This window comes from Hibiscus syriacus, unplaced genomic scaffold (assembly GCF_006381635.1).
Source record: "Hibiscus syriacus cultivar Baekdansim isolate YM2019G1 unplaced genomic scaffold, ASM638163v2 tig00110794_pilon, whole genome shotgun sequence".
Classification (NCBI taxonomy): Eukaryota; Viridiplantae; Streptophyta; class Magnoliopsida; order Malvales; family Malvaceae; genus Hibiscus; species Hibiscus syriacus.
In genome coordinates this window covers 639,601-663,581 of record NW_024062865.1, presented here as the reverse complement: position 1 = coordinate 663,581, position 23,981 = coordinate 639,601, and the positions used below count along the sequence as shown (strand labels likewise).

The 23,981-nt window shown below is 35.1% G+C and overlaps 3 protein-coding genes and 1 long non-coding RNA gene across 7 annotated transcripts; 2 read left to right on the top strand and 2 right to left on the bottom strand.

The window, feature by feature from the left end:
- The first annotated feature begins 217 nt into the window (after positions 1 to 217).
- On the top strand, positions 218 to 3,770 carry LOC120141300 (DEAD-box ATP-dependent RNA helicase 24-like). 2 transcript variants are annotated; one of them, XM_039156217.1, is made up of 5 exons: positions 223 to 961; positions 1,437 to 2,665; positions 2,911 to 2,950; positions 3,158 to 3,554; positions 3,664 to 3,770. In XM_039156217.1, the coding sequence occupies exons 1-5, from the start codon at positions 352 to 354 to the stop codon at positions 3,713 to 3,715; spliced, it is 2,328 nt and encodes a 775-aa protein (XP_039012148.1). In that variant the 5' UTR covers positions 223 to 351; the 3' UTR covers positions 3,716 to 3,770. The 2 variants fall into 2 exon arrangements, with proteins under 2 accessions (XP_039012149.1, XP_039012148.1); XM_039156218.1 differs by lacking the exons at positions 2,911 to 2,950; positions 3,664 to 3,770 and having other exon boundaries at positions 218 to 961; positions 3,158 to 3,446.
- Positions 3,771 to 5,182: 1,412 nt separating this feature from the next.
- Positions 5,183 to 8,883, bottom strand: LOC120141302 (peptidyl-prolyl cis-trans isomerase CYP21-3, mitochondrial-like). Its single transcript, XM_039156221.1, has 8 exons — positions 8,759 to 8,883; positions 7,952 to 8,135; positions 7,671 to 7,710; positions 7,345 to 7,395; positions 6,726 to 6,811; positions 5,888 to 6,025; positions 5,616 to 5,766; positions 5,183 to 5,467 (listed from the first exon to the last, which is right to left on the bottom strand). Exons 2-8 carry the CDS (start codon positions 8,101 to 8,103, stop codon positions 5,381 to 5,383), a joined length of 705 nt encoding a protein of 234 aa, XP_039012152.1. The 5' UTR covers positions 8,104 to 8,135; positions 8,759 to 8,883; the 3' UTR covers positions 5,183 to 5,380.
- Positions 8,884 to 11,802: 2,919 nt separating this feature from the next.
- LOC120141163 (ribonucleases P/MRP protein subunit POP1-like) lies at positions 11,803 to 16,266 on the bottom strand. 3 transcript variants are annotated; one of them, XM_039156095.1, is made up of 11 exons: positions 15,619 to 16,266; positions 15,424 to 15,520; positions 15,223 to 15,330; positions 15,055 to 15,153; positions 14,923 to 15,015; positions 14,631 to 14,749; positions 14,056 to 14,550; positions 13,391 to 13,499; positions 12,732 to 13,306; positions 12,307 to 12,474; positions 11,803 to 12,194 (listed from the first exon to the last, which is right to left on the bottom strand). In XM_039156095.1, exons 1-11 carry the CDS (start codon positions 16,074 to 16,076, stop codon positions 11,996 to 11,998), a joined length of 2,520 nt encoding a protein of 839 aa, XP_039012026.1. In that variant the 5' UTR covers positions 16,077 to 16,266; the 3' UTR covers positions 11,803 to 11,995. The 3 variants fall into 3 exon arrangements, with proteins under 3 accessions (XP_039012026.1, XP_039012024.1, XP_039012027.1); XM_039156093.1 differs by having other exon boundaries at positions 14,923 to 15,153; XM_039156096.1 differs by having other exon boundaries at positions 14,631 to 14,701; positions 14,923 to 15,153.
- A 2,130-nt stretch (positions 16,267 to 18,396) lies between these two features.
- Positions 18,397 to 21,872, top strand: LOC120141158. Its single transcript, XR_005517756.1, has 4 exons — positions 18,397 to 18,963; positions 20,501 to 20,570; positions 20,640 to 21,001; positions 21,157 to 21,872. It is a non-coding gene; the product is annotated as an uncharacterized LOC120141158 (long non-coding RNA).
- Positions 21,873 to 23,981: the final 2,109 nt, after the last annotated feature.

The following is a 23,981-nucleotide window of genomic DNA, read 5'->3' as shown; positions in this document are numbered from 1 at the left end:
TTTTAATAAAAATTTGTTGTTCTTTATTCTCATATGTAATGAGATAATGAAAGGTAGAATAATAGACTGTCCCCAACATTAGATTGAGAGCAATTTATGTGGAAAACCTCCGAATTATGAATTACCCAAATGAGACTTGATCTATTACCCCAAATTAAATTGCTTTTATTGATTAATTACTTTCCAGCGTGCAACTATCGTTTCCTCTCCTCTCATCTGCGAATCAATTGGATTCTCCAGAAATACCAACACAAGGTAGTATTAGTAGTAGTCTTCAATTTCAAACCCTAACAAGCCCCCTGCGGCCTGCGGCATTAGGGTTTTTTTTACAAGGGAGAAAAAAATTCAAACATGTCGAAACGCAAATTCGGATTCGAAGGGTTTGGAATAAACCGTCAAGCTACTTACAACTTCGAGCGATCGCAAGCTCCTCAACGACTCTACGTTCCTCGCTCCTCTCGTCACGGCCACGACAACTACGAAGATACCGACCTCGACAATATCGATTACGCCAATAATGATACCTTCAAGGAAGCTGATAATAACAACTCGAACGACAATGCTAACGGAGCGGAAGATGAGGAAGTTGACCCTCTTGACGCGTTTATGCAAGGTATTCAGGAGGATTTGAAAGCGGCGCCACCTCCGGACCCGAAGGTCAAGGCAGAGAGGTATAGAGATGACGAGGATGAGAATGATCCTGTGGAGAGCTTTTTGAGGGCGAAGAAAGATGTTGGGTTGACGTTGGCTGCAGATGCTTTACGTGCTGGTTATGATTCAGATGAGGAGGTTTATGCAGCGGCGAAGGCTGTAGATGCGGGTGCGTTGGAGTATGATTCCGATGATAATCCAGTGGTTGTGGACAAGAAGAAGATAGAGCCGATTCCGGCTCTTGATCACAGTTCCGTTGAGTATGAGCCGTTTTATAAAGATTTTTATGAGGAGAAGGCATCAATCTCAGGTAATTGAAAACCAAATATCAGATGCTTATAGTTTATAAGCAGCATCCGTTCTTAGAGAAAAGAATCTATTGGATAAAATTATCTGAAAATGCTGGGTTGTTTGGTTATTGGTTATATTGTGTGGACATAAGATTAGTTGGATACTTACGAGTTATGATCACTTCAGTTAGAATATGAGTTAGTTGATTACAATATATGCTTAATCTATCATAGGCAGCTGTTTGTACTTCTATCAGTATGAAGCTATTACCTAAGCAACTTCTAAAGTCTATAAAATTCTGGAATTGAGTATGAAGATTACGTGTTTTAGTTAATTCCTTAGGAGATCATTTTCATCATGTGGAAATAATATACATCATGGCTTGTTTATTCATTATCACTTTTAGCGCGGGACTTTTTTCTTGATATAGAAAGGGCATATTCTTCATTGAGATGGCTTTGTGTCTGAAATCTATTTCATTATCAACTTTATAGGAATGAGTGAGCAAGAAGTAGCTGAATATCGGAAGAGCTTGGCTATCCGTGTTTCTGGTTTTGATGTCCCAAAACCAGTTAAGACATTTGAAGAATGTGGTTTTGCACCAGAATTAATGCGTGCTATTGTGAAACAAGCCTATGAAAAGCCTACCACTATTCAATGCCAAGCCTTACCTATTGTTCTTTCTGGTAGGGATATTATTGGTATAGCAAAAACTGGGTCTGGTAAGACTGCTTCTTTTGTGCTTCCAATGATTGTCCACATTATGGATCAGCCTGAACTTCAGAAAGAGGAGGGCCCGATTGGAGTGATATGTGCACCTACCCGTGAACTAGCGCACCAAATATTCTTGGAAACAAAGAAATTTGCAAAAGCCTATGGATTACGTTCCTGTGCTGTTTATGGTGGAATGTCCAAACTTGATCAATTCAAGGAACTCAAGGCAGGATGTGAGATAGTTGTTGCTACACCTGGCAGATTGATAGACATGATTAAAATGAAGGCCCTGACAATGATGAGAGCAACTTATTTGGTACTTGATGAGGCTGATCGAATGTTTGACCTTGGGTTTGAACCACAAATAAGGTCAATTGTTGGTCAAATCAGACTTGATCGCCAGACCACACTATTTTCTGCGACAATGCCCCGGAAAGTTGAGAAATTGGCAAGGGAGATTCTCAGTGACCCAGTCAGAGTCACAGTTGGTGAGGTGGGAATGGCTAATGAAGATATTACTCAGGTTGTTCATGTAATTCCTTCTGATTCTGAGAAGTTACCTTGGCTTCTAGAGAAGCTACCTGGTATGATTGATGACGGTGATGTTTTGGTGTTTGCGTCCAAGAAAGCTACTGTTGATGAGATTGATTCACAGCTCTCTCAGAAGGGTTTTAAGGTTGCCGCCCTTCATGGTGATAAGGATCAGGCTTCTCGAATGGAAATTCTACAAAAGTTTAAATCTGGCATCTACCATGTTCTTGTAGCGACTGATGTTGCTGCCCGTGGTCTTGATATCAAGTCAATTAAGTCAGTTGTGAACTTTGATATTGCAAAAGACATGGATATGCATGTGCACCGTATTGGCAGGACAGGTCGTGCTGGCGATAAAGATGGCAGTGCATATACTTTGATAACTCAGAAAGAGGCACGGTTTGCTGGTGAATTGGTTAATAGTATGATAGCTGCTGGTCAAAATGTCTCGATGGAACTCATGGATCTTGCTATGAAGGTAATTTAATTACTTCAACTAATATTTGTTCTGTAGTTAATGACATTCACTAAAATTATTAGAAACCAAAATGACATCTTTTTTTATCTTCAATTTGGGTGATCTACATTGCTTGCTAACAACAGTATCTACTGACAGAACTATCTTATAAACTTCCATAGTTTTCCTCTATTCTTGAATCTGTAGCTACTGGATATGATATACATGTACTTAAAAGTAGTGACCTTTGCCTTGTCCATAAATAGGATGGGAGATTCCGGTCCAAGCGTGATGCAAGAAAAGGAGGTATGATTTCTTATGACATGCCAATGCAACTATATGCATATGGTTTTTTGTATGCATCTACAGCTCTGTTTAAACTATCATGAAATGCAAAGCAGCTGAGAAAGGGTTTCAATAACCTGTTGTTTACATGCTTTTCCAAAAGTTTCATGTTTTCTGTACTTATGGACCTGTCTTGAACTTACAATTGATGTGTGCTATAACATGCAGGTGGGAAGAAAGGCAGAGGAAGGGGTGGTGGGGGTGGGAGTGGTCGAGGCGTTCGTGGTGTTGATTATGGTCTGGGTATTGGATATAATGCAGAATCCAGTAATGCTGCATCTCAACCTGTTCAAAGTCGAAATGCTGCAGTAAATTCTCTGAAAACTGGCATGATGGCACAATTTAGGAGTAACTTTGTAGCTGCCTCATCAAACTCTCAAAATCAAGGCTCCAGTAACAGCTCAAGCATTAGGAGACCAACTCTGACTGGATTTGTATCTGGTGGTACCATAGGTGAAGATTTGAATAGGTCTCAGATAGCTAGTTCATTCAGCACTGCTCCATCATCAGGATTGAATAATTCGCAAAATACTGGACAAAACACCAGCCAAAGGAACTCAGAGAGGTTCCTTTTCTTAGCTAATTTTATGCTAGCATTCTGCAATGTTTTTCTCTTCTTTTTAATTTTACCATTCCATGCTCAATTAAGCTCATTCGTGGCTTTGTTTTTGCAGTTCAAGAGATAGGCCTAGAGAAAGACGGAGGCCATCTGGATGGGACCGTTAGGCTTTATACATCCATGGACAATGCTATTTACATAAAACAAGAAATTTTCTGTTCATGCCTTTGAATTAACCTTTTCTGTATTCTTATCATGCTTAGTAAGTCCTGTTTCTGCTTTCTGTTCAGTATTCAGTTCAATTTCACATATATATATATATATATATATATATATATATATATATATATATATACACACATCTAGAACTTTTTGTTTCTGCATTCTTATTTGTTCACTATCTTTCCATCTTGTGTTCTTATTTGTGGAGAATGTTTAGTTTGTTGATAGATGCAATAATAATTTCTAGGAGCAGTGGAATCTTTTTGGAAAAATAGGTCCAATAGTGCATCATTCTCTTGCATTAAACTACCTGAACGGCTGAACCATTTCATGACTCTTACGTAAATAGCAAACAGGGAGCAATGGGATTAATAAGTGGATGTAACAACATATGCTTTGACTTATAGCTATATAAGTGAATGACCTTTTTTCTCCCATTAAGGTTGCCTTAGGTTCTGCAGTATTTATACCATAGGCATTGGAGGGTGTTGTAAGGTACACCTTACAAGTTGTTTTTCATGATTTGTTTAAATTTAAGCTTGGAGTTGCGAGAGTTTGAGCCACTAGGCTTGAAATTGTTATGAGCTGAAACGGCTGGGAAAATGCTCAATTCCTCTTTGCTTCAATTCTAAAGGTGTGTGCGGTTTCAAATAATGTGCGTAAATTTTGACTTCCTACCAACAGCTATCCCATAAGCAATTAACGCATGTTGGCGATATCTGGTATAGAGAGATCCTGGTATAAAATTATGGCTGTGACTCTCTCGTTTCTCATTTATCTGAAATGCATGGTTAACAAGCCCAATAGATGAAATGGAATGATGGAAACCTTTATGCGTCAACATTCAGAACGTCAATGACATCAAAGTTGGATGGAAATCTGCTCAACGGCCAGCTTACATATAATATTTGAAAATACCAGCCTACAAGGTACTTCGATACATCTTTTTCCCCTCAATCTAACCAACAACTGTCCATAAAATCTTGCCATGTTTTCTCCTTGATAATATAAATAACCAAAGAGGACCGTTAATAATTACTCCCTAGAGATCAAAATAATCAATATAAAATGAAGAGAAAATTAAATACTACTGAACTTTATCATATCAAAACGATGTGAATCTAAAATACATTTTTAATCTTTTCCATAATCTTCAAATAGGAAATCTAAAATATATTTTCCAGGAACTGGATATGAAACTAATAAATATATAATTATAAACAATTTGCCATTTAACATGTAAAATTTTTTTATGTTTTCTTTTATCCGTATGATGCTTACGGTTCAATAACGTTCCAAGTAGCACGTGGAAATTTTGCATACACTAGCGGAACAAAAAGATTGCATATGAAAATCGAGTCAGAAAAGAACAGTAACGATATCATTCTCAACCTATCTATTGGAGTTGCACATGTAAATTACATCTCATCCACTTTATTCTACTTTTTAAATTACAAATACAGTGTCCATTACCATATCAAAATAGACTCGGAAACAGAAAATAAAGGAAAATGCTAGAAGCTCAAATAAAGAATGCACCATATATTCTTCTGAACCATTTAAATGATGGTGTGACGAAACTTTGTTCGGATAATTTCCTTGTGTTTGATTTAGATGCTTTGTTTCAGGGTCGCATTGCGGATCTCTATTGAAGATTTAGGTCGATAATGTTCATCTGTGTCCACCTCTTCAATTTCCTGGGCAAAATTAAAACACATTCAATATAACTTCAACCGATAGGCAGGTTAAAAATACGATGATTCGGTTACATTTAATGCATCCAACCATGAGTAATGATAACCAATTTCAGGAGGAAAAAAACAAAAACAGAACTTTGCTTGTTACCTGAACAATGTCTTCTCCCTTAATGACCTTCCCAAAGACAATAAGCTTCTCGTTTAGATCTGGGATTGGTGCAGTTGTAATGAAAAGCTCAAATCCTTTATCATCATGCTTTGCCTTAGAAGTTCCAAGCATGAATGCTTCATGCTTCAAACTGGTTGAGCATTACATAATGTAAGTAACAACAAAAAGCAACCACTGCCTAGCTTTAGTCAGGACGGTTAATCAATGAAGAGGACAATAAGAGTGATTGAATTTGATCAATGTACACTAACCTTGTATCGAGTTGGCTGTATTGTTTTCCTTTCAAAGTCCAGTCCTCTACAGCTCCCAACTTATCACTATCGCCAGCCTGAATCACATAATGCTTTATCACATGGCGAAAAAGCATTCCATTGAAGCGTCCTCTCTGACTGCATATCAATCAAATTCATGATATGTGAGGATGAAAGGACACAGGTTTCCTTTGCACCAGTTAATGAAATTCAGTACCGCACCATGTTCAGCGGGAGGAAAGGGAAAATATTTCTAAAAGTAAAAAGAATGACATTCTGGCATTGCCTTCCTAGAGGTGTTAGCCTGCCTGCCTATTCCATGATTAACTAAACCATGCATTTTGCACATCCCACATACACTAACTACTTGAAAGCACAAAATAAATTGATCTGTTTTATTACCCAGATAAGACACTAAAAATGTGGCTGAACTTGATTTACCACTTAATCTAAACTAAATGGAGCCCACATCTATTCCATTAAACGAATTTTCCAATTTAAATCGAACTCTGAGCATGATTCTTAAGGATTAAAACTATAGTGACAAATTCCATGACTTCATAGATAGAGATGATGCATAATGTTCAACCAACAAAGTCAACGCCACAGATGGAATTCTTCAAGATTACAGCCTATGATTCAGCAATATAACTGAAATTTGATTTAGAAAAATAATTCAAAACTATTCTTGATTCTTTCAAAGCATGAACTGTTCAGCTGATCAGCTCTAACTACAACATTTTTTCCAGTTCAAATATTGATCACATGTATTTTATGATAGTTATAAATAAAGAAAATCATTATTTTAAGTAAAATTAACACTGATTCCAGTACTTACCATAAATCAAGAAATTGATCAACAACTTCAGGAGAACTGTCCTTGAAGAGCTCCACTGTTATAGAGCCTTTAGTGGTATCTAAAATCTAGTCATAAGAGGGGAGAAAGCAGAGTTAAGACAACGGATAAAACTCATTTTAAATAAGTATTAAATGTAAACCCTACAAGTAAGATAAAGTAATAAATGAACATATCAACTAAATTTCATTCATGACCAAAAGTATCTGTCAAGATAGTAAGATACAATTGAAAAGAAAAAAGGAATAACATATCAAATGCCTTATTGAGAGATATGCTAATGAAATATGTTTTCTTAATGGGTGATTCAACCAAGAACATGATACAAGAAATTCTTTTGTAATGTATTTTGATGAAGTCATGTACGTAATAGACAAGTGCCTGCAAAGTGAAGAAAAACTTACTAGCAGAATGCTACTTAAACATACAAAGGATATTTGCATTGGATATAGAACCACATTATAAGTTAATCATCTAGGGTCAATATTGTTTCCCAAAACAAGGCACAGCACATTCCAGGCCAGTATTACAAAAAAGTAGACATTATTCACACAGGCATAGTATATTAATTAGGAAGACCTTAGCGAGTAAAGGAACCTACAGCGTATCCTGGGAGATCAGATTTCTTGGAATCCATGAAAGAGTTGTCACCCTACCAAATACAAGTGGCCACGGTCATTAGAGAGGATATAAAGTTAGAAATAAAAATAACAAACACGTAAAATGCCTCATAAACTAAGGATACATGTTCACACAAGAGAAGAGAAAAGTTGCTTTCAAATGTTCTTAAAAGATGATACATTGATACTGGGCACGGAGTTGAGAGTTCAATTGATATAAACAAAACAAAGACTTATAAAAAAATACAAGACCATGAGGATAAAAAAAGCCATTTTAGAATGATAAGTAAGATTCTCAAGAGAGTACCTCGATAACTGATTGCTTGTTCTCTATAAGCATTCTTGACCTAAAGAAAGAAAAATGGGTCAAATTTCACTGAGTAATACTTTAAATTATAGCTAATACTTATTTACTGACTAATAAATATTAGCCAATTTATTCTCTACAAGCAACTTCCTTTCTAAATGTACTGCTCTAAAATTAGCAAGCCATGCAGTAAATTACATGAATCAACAAAGTGTGCACATAATAAAGTTTAAAAGCATTGCAGCATTAAATCCCACTCCCAACTGCCAAATTGAACGAACCTTTGAGTCCAATGTCTGTAGGAGGCATAGACAAAAAACACAATCAAAACAAAAATCAAAGTCGACATTATAATTGTTGTAGGACTTATTCGAGATGGCCCTTTCTTTCTTTTGCTTTGTTGTAGCAGAGCTTGAGGTTTGATCCTCGCCATCACCTTAAAACTTCAGTTCCAACAACAAAACCCTGAATTTAGAAACAAAAACTCGAGTCAAATCCTAGAGCCAATAAACTCATTACTAGATATGAAGCAATAACTAAACCACATTTTTTTAGTTCAAGATATGCACACAAAAACATATTATTGAGTGTACGAAAATCCACATATTTCGGATAAGAGTGTAAGGCATGATCTCCTAAATATATAAAAAGGCTTGGAACAAATTGAGCATACTCGTGACACTCATCCTGGAATCCGTGTAACATAGATTTAACACCTTTTATTGCTCTACTTTGCAGATTTGGATCAACAGATATAAGAAATGCCCAATTGTTTAAACTTAAATTCCAGACACGCAAAAAAAAAAAAGACCAAAGCTACGAGAAATTTGCAAAGTTTATAGTATCAAGAATCAAGGCTGAAGTTGAGTATTCGAAGATCTAAGAGTTGAAAATTGAAATATATGAAAACTTAAGCACAGAAAATATAAAGGATATATCCTAACTTGAATTTTTCATCCGGTTGAAAAAAAAAACCCTAGAACAGAGAATTATCTCTGAAAAAAACAGGAATTGGAAGAAAACAGTTATGACACCGTCAAGTTCAAACCCGTAACTACAAATCAAGAGAGGAGGGGGGGGGGAATACCTGTGATTTAGCGTTAGTCTCGTCGACAAAGAGTAAGAAATGAAAAGGGGAAACTGGAGTTTTTGTTATTTTTTTCTGGTCTTTGAAGTTGATCTCTTCGTGTAAGCACAGGGAAGATCCAACTAAAGCGTTTTACGATTCTTCCAGTGTTCTAATTTCAATTTAGAAATTTTCCACACAATAACGACAAAATTTAAATAAGATAAACTAACTATTCTGTACCTCATTTGTTCGATTTTCTATTTTAATCCTTTAACTATTTCTTTTATAAAATTATATCTAATTAATTTATTAAAAATGATGTAATATTTATAATAATTTTATTTCTTAAAATTTATTTAATTTAAAATAACCATTTAATAAAATAATATATATCATTATTCTATTAAAAAATATTCACACAAACTCAACAAAAACCAAATCTAAGACGTTAAATAATAAAACCCCAACCGCATAATTAAATTTAATTTATATTAAAATTTGTGAAAATATTTTATGTATGCAAATGTAAGTATCATCTTATTAAAATATGAACATTGTTTTGAAAATCAGACCGGATCGGTCGGTTCAATCGGGAATCGTTACTTAGTCCGGTTCAATCTAAACCAGTTGAACTATTATTAGTGAACCGGTCAGAACCACTGAACCGTTTGAACCGGACCGGCTGAAAACCGGAAAAAATCGGAATTTTTTTTTTTTAAATTAAACCAAACGTCGTTTGTTAAACAAGTCAAGTCGAACTCGAGTATTGCTGAGCTCAACTCGAACTTGAAAACTTTAAAAGTAAGCTCAACTCCACTCAAACTCACAAGTTAAAAATTATCAAGTTTAACTTGAACTAGAAATATAATATTGAAACTTGAACTCAAAAAGGCTTGAACTAAAAAAAAATTTAGAAGCTCAATTGAAGCCTAAAATTCGAGCTTGATTGAAGTGAAAGAATAGTTCACTCAATACTCACCAAAAGGATCCATGATTTTGAATGTCAAATTACCTCTATTATTTATAGAAATTAGTTGTGATGCTCTTCTATGTTTCTTAGCAATGTGGGATTGTTTTGTTCTCGTATTTTTACTCTTTAGACTTTTGGGATGCTCTTCTATGTTTCTTAGCCATGTGTGATTGTTTTTAAAAAAAATTAAACCAAACAATATCATTTTTTTAAGATTTTTTTAGCCCCAAATTTATTTTTTAATTATAGTTATATAATTATATTTATTATTTAATATGTTTTACCTTAAATATTATGTTGTAGTTAATTTGAATCATTTTGTTTAACTTGATTTTATGATTTTTAATTTAAATATGTTATGACTTGCTTTGAATATGACTTGTGATATAAAAAATTAGTTTTTATTAAATATTTTTGGTATTTTTATTTAATTTTTTAAATAATTATGACGTCGTCCGGTTCTTCCGACCGATCGAACCGATTCGACTGGTTGAACCAGTGAACCGGTAACATGGCCGGTTCGCTAACCGGTCCGGTTCTGAAAACCATGAATATGAAGGTAAAAAATTAATAGAAATCAAACACGTGACATAAGATCACAACCAGTCTTGGCAAAACTTAGACCTCGAGTACTATCCTTGCATCTCGAAGATTGAATTTGACAAATAAATCGTCACTCTTGACTCTTCAAATCAAAGTGAACTATATTCTTTCCATGTAAATTCTACATCAAATATTAATCTCTCTCTCTTTTTTTAACCTTACATCAAATATTTTTTCCATGTAAATATTATATAAGAATATAAACAATAACTAAGCTTGGTCCAGCGGCTTAATCCTAAGTTATCCCTCCCAAGAGCTTGGGTTTAATCCTTTTTAAGCTAATATTGCAATTCTTATTATCTTATTTGTCACATGCTTATAGATCAAACGAGTTATCAATGGTCACATCTACTTTCATGTCATCTGCTCAAATATCATTACTTTTATGTCACTTGTCGATGGATTAGATGAGTTATCAAAAGATGAATCAAACGAATCATCAAAGGTCGCATCTAAATCTATGTCACCTGCTAATGGATCAGACGAATTATCATCAAAAGTCATATGTACTTCCATGTCACCTAGAGCTTCTTCTTCGGCAGCAGATGTTCCCTCTCGGTGTCTCCCATTAAAGCTATGATAAAAGAAATAGTAGGAAATTAAGGCATAACTCAGGAAAACTTTGCATGCAAAAATCATACCAAGAAAAGTTAATGCATGAAAGAATCATACCAAGAAAAGCGTAAGAAAACTTAAAGAAAGAGTAAAAGCCTAAGAAAAGTTTATGCATGAAAGAATCATACCAAGAAAAGCCTAAGAAAACTTAAAGAAAAGAGTAAAAGCATTATTGAATACATGCACAATAGTAACGTAGCTGAAAGCCATATAAAGAGATGGACAAAGTGTATGATTAGACTAAAAGTTTTTAAGATACAATCTAAAAAAGGGAATGTTTTAAAAAAATCAATATTAAAATAATTTAAAATTTAAATTCAAAATATTTATTTATGACAGATTCGTCCCTGAGATGAAATTAGAGGGTGCATGTGGGAGGTGGCAGTGGAAAGAAGAAGATACGATACCGGAAAGGGCAGAAGAAGGTTGTCGAAGTCGATGAAGAAGATGAATTAGAGGGAAACGATGATGAAAATGGTGATATGGACGGGAAAAAAAACAACTCCCTTTCATTGTCACAAAGCCTGGGGAGGTAGCACATGGCAAAAATAATGGCCTCGATTACCTCTTCCATCTTTACGGAGCAGTGTCGGCCTTCCGGGTGTCATTGATTCAAGTCCAAAACATTTTCGTGTTTGCTTCGTTTTCATGGGGTAAATGCTTGAACCTTTAATTATTTTTTTTACAGTTAAAAGTATGATGTTTACAGTTGAGTATCAAATAATTATTTTTCCCCTCCCAATTTCAAGATTTTGTCATGATTAATCCAAATCGAATTGATCCACGTCACATCCGTAATTTTGGTGAATTAATCTCCCAACAAAAAAATTATTATTATTCTTATAAAATGAAAATAAAAAACACTTATCACCCTCATCGCCTAGCTGCTTTTTTTTCCTTTCCCCCAAAAAATAGTTTTCTATTTAAGTCATCAATTCTTATATTAATATACCGAGAAAATCAACAAATGATTCCTCGTTGCCACTAGCCGTTGGGAATAGGTATAAGGGGAGCTGTTGAGCGGGAAACAAGTCTTAAATGTCTCCAAATGATCTCCCGAACAGTTTTTCATAAGAATCTCACATCCTCTTCTTGTTGTTCCAGGACAATGGTGGCAAGAGCAAGTCTATATGCTGAAGACCTAAGGTTCCTAACAAGAACATATATTTCCTTCCTCCTACGCTTCACTGCCATCTCCTTCCACTGCTCTTCTCTCAGACAAGCAAGCAAGACTGCCTCACAGTACGCCACTGCCGTTGGCTTTTTGCTGCATATATAAAATGAAAATCACTATGCAAAACCGGAGATGATCTAAAATAATTTCTATAGTCGATACTGAATGGTATCTAAATTCAATATTGGAAAAAACATGTACTAACCTCCCTCTAACAAATCCAGTGGTGACAAACCCGACTGGCCACCGATGATATTCTATAGAAGCAGGGTCATCTGGTTCCTGGAGTTCCCACTTACCAGAAGGTTGTTCTTTAAAATATGACCCCACAGCAGAATTAGGCATTTCAAGTCCACCTTCAATGCTGTCTATGCTGCAAAATATCCAAATTCAACCGATTAATCTAGCGGATAACAGAAATTTATCAATTCAAATCAAAGATGCGTCAAGGACAAATCAAAAGTCACTCTTATTAGATTAAAAATGGATGATACTTGCAACCAGAGAAAAGGATCAGAGCATGCACTTCGATTAATCCTTTTGCACAACAGTTTGTTTGTCACATGGTTACGGTCATGCATTTTAAATTAAGAACCACTTGTAATAAACATACATTTATTAAATGACTACCTGGATGTCCATATTGATATATCAGTAAGAGATGGTGCACATATAACAGCTCCTTCTTCAAAAACACCCTCCTTGTATGCATGAAGATGAACCCTCACAAAACATAACTTATGTCTGTAGCTAATTTGTGTAGTCCCATTTTGGCCTTTTTCCATCATGCTTTTGTCCTTCATAACCTTAACAAGACTTGAGTTCCTATTTTGCAATTGAGGAAATATAAGTAAATGTTCACCCTGAATGCCATTCAAGAAGCCAGTCAGCATACTGGATGTCCTTGCTACAATGGCATCAAAGGAATTACGAGATCTGAATGATGTTACATCACTTCTTTCACAACTTGAAGTACCAACTATATTTTCACCACTTGAAACTTTAGCTGCTTCGTTTACCCTCATGGTTAGCTTGTCAAAAGCAACATGTACAACATTCCAAGGTGATGGAATTGGAATTCTGAAAGGTCGTACAGCTGGAGGACGCCGCTCCGCATTTTCCCTAGAGGCAGCGGCTTCAATTTCATTCAAGGATAAGTAGGAATGGCAGTCAGGGAAATCTGAAGGAAAATAAGGCAATCCAATCTGCAAAATTGGGGGGGAAATTAACATCCAGGGTTGGATAAGTGGGCATTCCAATACTGTGGATTCTCAGAACCAAGCACTTACTTCACCAGCAATCCAGCGTTTTTCCCTCAGCCCTATCACATGGGCCCCTTTGGAGACGAGAAAACTCCAGAAGACCCTGGTCCAACTTAGAGGTAGTATAACAGACCATCTGCAACCAAGAATGAGCGAAGAAAAATCATTAATGAGTTCCAAGACATTTCTGGATCAAGAAATTTTCAAAGAGAATATTTGGCCTCCATAATGGCAAACAAATATAAGATCATAGGGATAAGACAATTGGCAAATCCTGCCAGATCTATCAAGCTAAATCTAAAGCAGCATTGAAATATCACTGTCAAACAACTTTATCCAGCCATTTGCCTCAACAAATAAGACTTAACGGTGCAAACACTAGACCATTCGTCTCCATTGTGCTTGTCTAAGGTAAAGCTCTCCCCTCTCAAACTTTTATGGTGCTGCTGCTTTTGGCTCAAGATATTTTTTTAGTGAAATAGAAGACATATGTCACAATTACACGCCAAAATTTTGTTATGTAATGTAACAACAAACTCGAACCATTTGCTGTCCTTTGTCAAACTGGTATGATATATGAACCTCAAATGCAAAGAAGGATAATGCAGACATGAATTCTTATCCATCAAATTTTGGAGAAGTAGATTTCTTACAAGAAATAATATCTGGAGCGAAAGGAACAAAGTAGTTACCCAATAGGAGAGCCCTTCTTGTTATTGTTTTTTAGAAGCAAAATAGGGCAAGAACGCGAGCACTGCACCTTGTTTGAAGTCTTTGGGGGGCCTGATTTTGGATCATCAAGGCAAAAGAAACCCATCCGCTGCTGATGCTTTTCCATACAAAGTTCATTTTCTTCCTCTGGAGGATCTATTCTACTGCTCGCATCCCACAAGTTATTGTCAGATAAATTTTCATTTCCTTCAGCTTTTGGACATAAGAGTGAACCTAGCTCTTCTTTCTTGTCTAAATTTTCAGTTAAGTTAACACATTCACTGACTCCAACTTCTTGCACATCAATGATTGAATCCGGCTCACGAAAATCTACAGTCTCTTTAGCGGGCAATAAACGAGGATCCTTGATAGTAAAAGATAGAATTGCACAAGAACGAATATGTTCCTCGTTTTGAAATTCAACACTGTCCTTCTCAGCTGAACACTTTTGCAGTTGCCAGGAACTATCCACTATGCTGCAAGGGCAATCAACCTGTTTAGCTCATTTTAATTTCTTATCTTAGTTCAAAACCAGAATCTAACCCAAATAACTAACCATGAGTCAGGGTGAACAGTCTTCTGAAGAAGTTGAAATGCCTTGCACCCAATTAATTCCAATTTTGCAAGCTGACCCTCACGTGAAAAACAATTAATGGTGACACCTCTATCAATCATCTGGAAAATAATTAAGAACTCAGCATGCAACACGATAACAGAACGTGATATGTATGTCTCTCTTTTTAATGTCTATGTGATACCAAATGAAATAGCTTGCTCACACTCATGAGCTTCACGAGATTGTACTATAATTTAAACATTCTTACAAAGTAAAAAGATGGATGATTTACCAGTTTCTCACAAGCACATTTAAGAGTATCATATCCCTCACAAAAAGCTGAGGCATGTATCCAAACCCAAAGTTGGCAAAAGCAAGAACTATAGTTGACTCTACATGGTTCATTACATTTAACAACATCAAGGCAATTATTATTGCCCTCTTCTTTACTCTGCCGATGAGGATGCCACATATAATTTACAGGTGCGATTGGCTGCGAATAAGGTGCTCCAACATGATGAAGCTGAAAAAAAGGCAAGTAAATTAGTATCAATATTTCTTAATCATAAGAAAAGGTGCAAGAGCGACTTACCATAGCAGTTCCGTAAGTAACACCAGAAAGAACAGAACCAGAATCGCAATCAGATTTAACTGATGTAGAAGGAACCATAACCATCTCTAATATTGCCACTAATGAATCCTGGGAACAGATAAGAAATAATAAAGTAAACCATCTGAAAATTATTACTAAAATCAACTAAAAGAAACACAACAAAAAAAGGGAAGCGCCTGCCTCTGGACCTTCCAGTTGAACAGCAAGATTATAGCTCGCATCATGGAGAAGCACTCCCTGTTTGAACCACCTCAAAACTGCCCTCGATCCCCTTCCTCTATATCATATAAACAAAGGAATTTCAAAAGAGGAATTGTAAAAATTTGGTCTTTTTTTCCTACACAATCAAAACACTTAAACGATTAAGTTATATACCTGCCCTGCAATCCTAAGGGAAGATAAAACCCCCACCGTTTAGCCATTGTAAACCGCTTTGCGTGCCAAACATGCGTTCTCAACCTCTTAGTTCCATCACCTGAAGTAACGAAACCGCTTTCGGGATTCTTTTTAAGCTCCATTCTGCGACGAACGCGGCGTGGAAGGGGAGATTCGTTCTTCTTCTGCTCCGTCTCTAAACCCGAAACATTGATTTTATCAACCTTAGTCAATCTCTGCCTCTTTCTGTTTCTTTTCTTGGAAGCTTGATTGTCGAATGCTGTAGTCCTCCTCCTCTTGTTTCTACGAGACCTAAAGTCGTTATTGAGTCGAGCTGACACAGCTGAGTGAAGTGACTCGAGCTCGGCGGCTCTGGAATCTGCGAATTTTTGTAAGTTGATTTTGCGCGGGGGTAGAGACGCTGATGCTTGAGATTTTTTGCTTCCTTCGACAGCCATTGTTGGAAAGTTTAAAAGATATGAACCACGAACCTAATAGTTAGCCAATAAATCAAAACTATTCTTAACTTTTTTCGGGGAAAGCCTGGTAACAAAAGGAGCAGCTTTAAGATAAAATTAAAAATTAAGCCCTGATCAGGGTTTAGGGTTTTTGCTTTTGGAGCGACTGCGTTGAAGCTCCCTTCCAAGAGAAGAAGCAAAATACAAGAGACAATCTGCTTGTCTTAAACGCAGCGTCTCATTTTATTGCCGCAAGTGTAGTGTTGCATGAATTGCCCAAACCCCCTTGCTCCTTAGAAAAATAGTAGATAAAACTATTGGGTTTGGGCCTTGAATATTAAATTCAAGGTCTTTTCTTTATTGGCTTAAACTAAAAAATAATCTAAATTATGTTTTTTTTACTTTAATGATTTAAATTATTTCATAACAATTATTTTGAATATTTAAATTTTTATTTTATGTTAACGTTTTATTTCTTAAAAAAATTCTAAAATGATTATGAAATATTTATTTAAAAATTTGTTTTTTCAATAAATATAGTTTACATACTTTAAAAAATGGCATAATTATATGGAACTTTTTCCTTTAAGCTTCTTTATTTAATAAGAGGGAAATGGATAGATTATTTTAGTGATCGAATTTAATATTTATGTTTATTATAAAAATTAAAATATCTTTAATGTGTTATATCTTGGTAGAATATCCTCCAGAAATTATTAAATTTTCATCAATAAAAACTCTCGGAGACCCCAATATCTCTAGAATCATCCTTCGTTAGAATTGTTCTCTAAAACCTATACCTTTTTGTCTTTGACGTGGCTTTTAACAGAGCTAAATCCAATAGTTAACAGGTAGGTTTGTATAACATGAAATCCTATTAAGTATTAACAAGTATGACGACCCTAAGTCTAACACTAGTTATCCTATAATCGTGATATTTATACGTTAAAGAAAGACTAAAGAATGGATTTGTCTCTCTCTTTCGTCCAATTTCATATATATTATTCACCTTCATATCCACATCACCTTTTTCTTCCTATAAATAATCATTGATTAACCGTCATTCCTACACTAGTATGACTTTCTACCTTAATTAAAATGAGTGAATCGTCAACGATAATTCATTTGTTTCTACCAATAATAATAATAATAATAATAATAATAATTTATTTTTAAATTATTTGAATACATTAATAGACATAATAACTTACTAGATAATAAAATACACAAGATAATAAAATACACAAATGGTCCTCCGACAATAGGGCATTTTTTTAATCTCCGACTATTAAAAGTTATAAAATGGTCACCCGACTATTTATATATTCTAAACTCGTCATTTTATATTATAATATTAATGGTCGTTTGAGTTGGATATTAATCTACTAATTGGTATATGATAAAATTATATTTTAATGATATCTATTAGAATTGTTGTTACTTTTAAGCATTGGTTCGACAACATAATATTCAAGCATTGGTTCGGCGATATAATGTTCAAGCATTGGTTCGACGATATACTGCAAACAGAGACTCGACCCAAAAAATATATATCAAATGATTTTGGGATCAAATTTTATCATATCTCAATTAACATGTTAACGTTTAGCTCAAAAGGATGTCACTTTTCTAATGAAAAAAAGATGATTTTGGAACATATGAATAGTTGGGTGATTATTGTAACTTTTAATAGTTAATGACTCAACATAGCAATATACTATAACTGGTGAACCATTTTGTAATTCTTAATAGTTGAAGGACTCAACAAAGTAGCGTCTCATAATCGATAGACGTTTTTTTTACTTTAACCTAATTTAATTGAGTAGTAAGATCCTATCAACATAAGATTAAAGGCATTATTATTACTTTTATATGAAAGTGAAACACTGATAATTTTAGTGATTTCAATGGTTATAAGAAGTTTTGTTTTTCTTGAAAATTTTGTATTCAAACAGTTCAATAAAATATACATTATTAATGATTAAAAAAAATTATGAACGCACATGATTAAAAAGATACACGGGATTAAATTTTCCTTAGAAGCGAGCTTGAAAGGGCACTAAGTGACGACCCTCTTGGTTCAACAGAAGCAGATCAGAGCAGGCCCGCCTAGTTCAGTCAGCTAGCCCAAAAGCCACGACGTAAGAGGATCAGCCCCAACACATAGATATTTGTCAATTTCAGGGAATTTAACTTTTGGCGGCGGTTAATCGGTTATTGTAGATTTGTCTCTATCTTCGTACTTCTTACCTCACTGACGGTCTTGTCAAAAAAAATACCTCACCGACGGTCAAAAATTCACACGGTGACCTCGAACGTCATGTTGATGGGTAAGCCAGAGGAAAGCCACCAAAAAAAGGGAAGAGGCAGATTTCAGGCTTGCGCGTGAATCTAATAAAACCAAGGATGAAAAGGTGGATTTGTTTCATGTTAGATTCACGCACAAACTCGTAATCTGTCTTTTCATTTCACTTCGTTATCTTTCTTTCTTGATCCTCTTTTCAAGTTGTTATCTGCCAATCTCTTTATTTCTTTTTCCCCAATTGAATTCCCGGATTTAGATCTCTAATTATAGAGAATAAAAAGGAGAAAAAGATTGTTACCGTTGATTTTTCAATCCCCTGCCTGCCGAATTGAAGAAGCAGCAACTCTCTAAACTTTCAAGGTAATATTGTCAAATTTGACTATTTTTATTTGATACATATTGGTTGTTTTGAGGAATCGTTCCAAGATTTGATTTTTAATGTTAGTTCGGAAAGCAACTTTAACCAAACTATTTTTAATAGGAAAAAGGTTAAAAAAAATGGCGATTGAGGATTGGATTATTGATTAGACTTTCCTAGCTCTTGTATCCAGCAAAACACCATATTCTTTCAATGCAAATGAGGTATATGAAATTGTTGAAAATCTTTGATATTTTTGTTTCGTCCTTTTTACTCTTTCTTCGTTAATTAGATATGACTCTGAATATCCTTGTCATCCTGGCTAAAAATACATTTTCTATGAAACTGGCACAAGTTGTCAGGAGTCGCCTTCATTCGTTTTAGTAACGCGACCCCTCAAAATCTTGCTTATCAGCACATTTGAATACTCTGCCACAAAATCTTCAAAAATTTTCGGTGCTCTTTCTAGTATACTGATCATGGTGGAAGTGGTTTTGGACGAATATAATGTGGTTATTACTTTGGGATTGCAATATGAGATATGTATAGGATGGATAGTGCAATCCAGCTTCATTGAAGTTCTGCTGGGCATTGAAAACTAAACCTTTAACCAGTACTTTGGATGAACATTTGTTGGTTGTAATTTTGACTTTGATTGATGGGAAATATACAGGAACCATGTGAAAAAGTTCCATAGAAGTAGTGTTGGGGATTCAAAACTAAATCCTGAACAGAAATCGTTGCTTGCAGTATGTTGTATGTATTTGAAAACTGACCTCATATGCTTTTCCTTTCCAAATGTTCAACACTCTAAAGTCCATTTGCTAGTTAGTTTGAAGATTATAATAAACAATCCTAGGAGGAAGATTGTATATCTATGGAGAAGAGCCGTATTGACAAGGATATTTGATGTATCTATTTACTATTTCATGAGGTTGATTATTGTCTCCAAAACCCTAACAGAAGTAGAATTCTGGGGAACTTGTATTCAGTGTTCTCTTTTCTTTGTTTAGCCTTAGACCAAATGGCTACCGACTGCAATGTACAATAAATTGATAAAGTAGTGATACTTTTGTGTATCTTTGGTAACATCAAAGTTCTTTAACTCTTTCAATGCTTCTTGTAGTTGTTCCACTTCAACTTTGCCTTCTGTTAGATGCCATTTATGCAGCATTCGCAGCTTTTATGTTGAGTTGATTGTTCTGATTTTTATAATGGAATTATAATACCAATATAGAACTTAAAATTTAATGTGATCATCATGTACGACCTGGTTGAAATTGGTCACTTTAGCTTCTATCCTTGGCTTGTAGAGTCATTTTGCCCAAATTTACCTTTGATGGTAATATGGTATTTTGAACCCCACATATTAAAGGAAAAACACTTACAAATTTGTAATTCTCTTACTTGAAATCCTTTTCCTCGTAAGGAATAACCGATACTAACAGCTCTGCTTTTTCCATATTGGATAGCTGTCACCCTTTTCTGGTATTAGTGATTTTTACTTTTCATATCATACATGTTGTAACACCTATGCTTAGTCATCTACGGCAGATTCAATGCAAGCTCTGTAATGTTTCGTATTAATTACAGATTCTTTTCCAAGCTTAGTGCAATTATAAAAGCAAGTAATTAATGGTTCTGCAAATGACATTAAGAAATTCAATTCCCTAACCATTTAAGACTTGCTATAAATTGCTTAAATATGAATTTGTAGTAGGATTTCCACAAGAGCTGACGTTTGATATTTGGTTTCTATAGTTTGCTTCCTCCAGGATTTGCTACATGCTTTATTTTGTTGAACAAGGCAGAAAGTTGAACATATCCTGTGGTGGGTGATTTTTAGCAAACGTTGATCATCACATGATTCCCTATTATTGACTACACTTGTACCTGACAGATGAAATTGGAGGTCATTCATGCTTGATGAATGTTATGAATTACGTGTTGCCTCACAAGTGGCTTCGCTAATCTAGGGTTTTAGGTGCTCTCAGACATCAGGAGCTCAACTTTTTAGGTTATTTCTCTTCTCTCATAAAGTTCGGTTTAGTTATTGGTATTAACCTTGGTTTCATTATGACTGTCAAACCAATCACTGAAGACCGTTAGACTGGTATTCAACCGGTAGCATACAACAACTTCCTGCTATGTAGCTCCTGTGTCTTGGGATCATTTGACGTTTATCCTAAACCATCAACCAAGTCACCTGCCCCGAGCCTCGGCCTCCGAGGTCACATACCTTTATAAAAGTCCTTCAAAAAGGTATCATTTTCCTAAGTCTCTTTTTTCTACTGATCTATTCACACCATCTTTCTACTGTTTTATTATCTTTTCTCCCATCTTTGAACTGACTAAGGCAAGAAGTGTGTCCCGAAGTCTCAACTCTGACATGACACCGTGTATTCCTTTATGTTCAGATCGTCACTTTAGAACTTGTCTCACTCCAAAAGGTCCATAACCTCCACCAGATCTTCAGGAGCTCTCCTCGAGAATGAATGGAAACGACTCCAACAACTACCAACCTGAGGTAACTCACTTTGCTAAATTTCTTCTCTTGCCTATCAGCAGTAAGACTGGCGTACAAATCATCCAACCCAAAAAGAGTTCTCAATGCAACACAGAAAGTTCGATGGAACTATGGACTAATAATGCGTAAATTTAATTAAGGACAGAAATCTAGTTCTGCCCTTCTGTTTTGTTCCTGTTCGCAGATGATCATATGACATGTCCACCGATTCTGAAGCTGGCCGCTATTTTATCGCTTAGACCATTTATGACTTGAGAATGCATTAAGCAGGTTGAGCCTATACAATCCGAACTTCCAGTTCTTCAGCGCATGTGAACACGAGCCAAGTTGTCTTTAGATTTTTCATCTCTATCAGAAACTGCTTCCATATTCTTTTATGCACCAGCACTACTAGTTTCAGTGTTACCTGACGTTTGAGGGGAAGCACGTGAAAAAATTTAGAAAAGAAAAAGTGGATCAAGGAGGCCCGACTTTCTCTATAAAAGATTTGTATGGTCAGGCAAAGTAGAATCATATCGTAAAGGTTTAGACAAGACATAATCTGTCTATCATGATATTATTCATATCAGTTACTGTTTCAAAATCTGGAACAGTTCCAATGTCCTATCAACGCATCATTGTGGGCCATTCACATTATTTTAACTTTTTAATAGGCAAATATCAATTTGGAAGAACAGGATGATGGATTCAAAGATAAAACTTGGCATAAAACCAGAGTTGAAATTTAGTAGCAAAATAGCCGGAAAATTCCTTGACGTTGATGACCATGATGAAGAAATCGAACACCCACATGTTTGTGGAGAAAGAAAATGACTCGATTGAGATTAACACTTTCTAGTTCAGAAGATTGAATGTGGGAAGACTCGATGCAGACCGACATTCTGATAAGCTGTCAGAGCCGAAATTTCCAAATGTGTCGGCAATCGGCACCTACCAAATTTGAAAGATGGAATCCAGCTACTAAAGCAATCGATAACAGAATATTGGATCGGCTGAATTTACGAGATAATGTTGTGAGAAAAAAAAATTCACGAGGTAACGCTTTTCAACAATTAATTGTTGAGATAGGGTGTTTGCTACAGGTCGAATGAAGGTCGCCGGGTGGTCTGAGCGACTAATGAAGGTCGTCAGGCGATCCATGCCGTTTGAGTTTGGGAGAAACAATCAAACAATAATTGTTTGGGTTAAATGCAAATTTGGTCCTCATAACTTTGCACTCTCATACATGTATTTATTTTAGTCACAAACAATTATAATTTAGTCATACATATTTCTTGTTTATCCTATTTTAGTATGTATTTATTTTAAAATTGATTATTGGGATATCTTGTTTTGTATTTAGTATGTATTTATTTTAAAATTGATTATTGGGATATCTTGTTTTGTATTCAATAATTTTTATTTGTTCTACGTTTATTTATTTAGAGTATTTTTCACTATTTTTTAGTTTTATTTAGTTTTATTTTATATTGGAAAAATTTGCGAAATAATATCGTTGGTAGGGAGAAATAAATACATACTAAAATAGGATAAACAAGAAACATGTATGACTAAATTATAATTAAACATAAATACTAAACAGTGGCTAAAATAACATGTTTACAAATTTCATGGCCAATTTCGAAAATTAAGGAAAATATATAAAACACATGAAATCAGTGATTAAAATGAAATAACTAAAAATATTATGATCAAAATGAAGCATACACAAACTTGACCGAATAAACAACTAGTGACTAAAATATAATTATTAAAATATACATGCCTGAAACAAAACATTAAAAATGTCACTAAATGATTAAACAAATAGATTACAAAGCATAGGGGACCGAAAATGCTATTATCCCCTAAATATTAAAACACACGTATGAGAGTGTAAAGTTGTGAGGACCAAATTTGCATTTAACCCAAACAACTGGTGTTTGACTAAGATGAGAACACTGCATATTGTTTGTGAAACAACCCAAACCCAAACGCCGCCCAACATTGGTCGCCCAGACCACCTGGCACCTTCATTGGTCGCCCAGATCACCTGGCGACCTTCATTGGTCGCCCAGATCACCTGGCGATCTATATTCGAACTGTAGCAAACACCCTATCTCAACAATTAATTGTTGGAACGCGTTACCTCGTGAATTTGTTTTTTCTCACAACATTATCTTGTAAATTCAGCCTATTGGATCGGTCAATATAAGATAATATTTATTTAAAATTAGTAATATATATGATTTATAGATGTAATTATTTGAGTTTAAAATTTTTAAAGAATATTTTTTTTATCATTTAGTTCTTTTAATCAGTTCTAAAAACGATAAATTCTCAGATTTTTGTAAACCAACAATCGTTCATGTGGGACAACTGCAAATGGATTCCAGGAAACAGCAGCAGCAGCAGTAACAGGTCCTAGTAACATGATGGAGCTTGACTGCTCAGTGTTTCACATTTAAACTTTCTATTAAATCAACTAGTGCGGATTCAATGTTTCATAAAAACATCATGTTTTTGTTTCCTCCGATCGTTAGACACACACATGCAGACAGGAGAAGAAGAACATAGGATTCCAACATCCATCAACAAGATTTATTCAACCATAATTAAATTTTGGAGATTTGTCTCTTTCTCTTTTGCAAATCCTCTCTCTTCCAAACATATATTAGTCACTCGTCGATACTATTTTTTTTTGCTTTGACTTGGCCATGTGCGACTCTCCTCTCT

Excerpts from the sequence above, each read along its gene's own strand:
- LOC120141300 (XM_039156217.1), top strand. The coding sequence starts at position 352 with ATGTCGAAACGCAAATTCGGATTCGAAGGGTTTGGAATAAACCGTCAA. Across the intron at positions 2,666-2,910 it reads TCATGGATCTTGCTATGAAG|GATGGGAGATTCCGGTCCAA; the intron begins GTAATTTAATTA and ends GTCCATAAATAG. Across the intron at positions 2,951-3,157 it reads GCGTGATGCAAGAAAAGGAG|GTGGGAAGAAAGGCAGAGGA; the intron begins GTATGATTTCTT and ends TATAACATGCAG.
- LOC120141302 (XM_039156221.1), bottom strand. The coding sequence starts at position 8,103 with ATGGCGAGGATCAAACCTCAAGCTCTGCTACAACAAAGCAAAAGAAAG. Across the intron at positions 7,711-7,951 it reads TACAGACATTGGACTCAAAG|GTCAAGAATGCTTATAGAGA; the intron begins GTTCGTTCAATT and ends TTCTTTCTTTAG. Across the intron at positions 6,812-7,344 it reads CTGATCTCCCAGGATACGCT|ATTTTAGATACCACTAAAGG; the intron begins GTAGGTTCCTTT and ends TCTTATGACTAG.
- LOC120141163 (XM_039156093.1), bottom strand. The coding sequence starts at position 16,076 with ATGGCTGTCGAAGGAAGCAAAAAATCTCAAGCATCAGCGTCTCTACCC. Across the intron at positions 15,521-15,618 it reads CCCTTAGGATTGCAGGGCAG|AGGAAGGGGATCGAGGGCAG; the intron begins GTATATAACTTA and ends TATATGATATAG. Across the intron at positions 15,331-15,423 it reads TTCAACTGGAAGGTCCAGAG|GATTCATTAGTGGCAATATT; the intron begins GCAGGCGCTTCC and ends ATCTGTTCCCAG.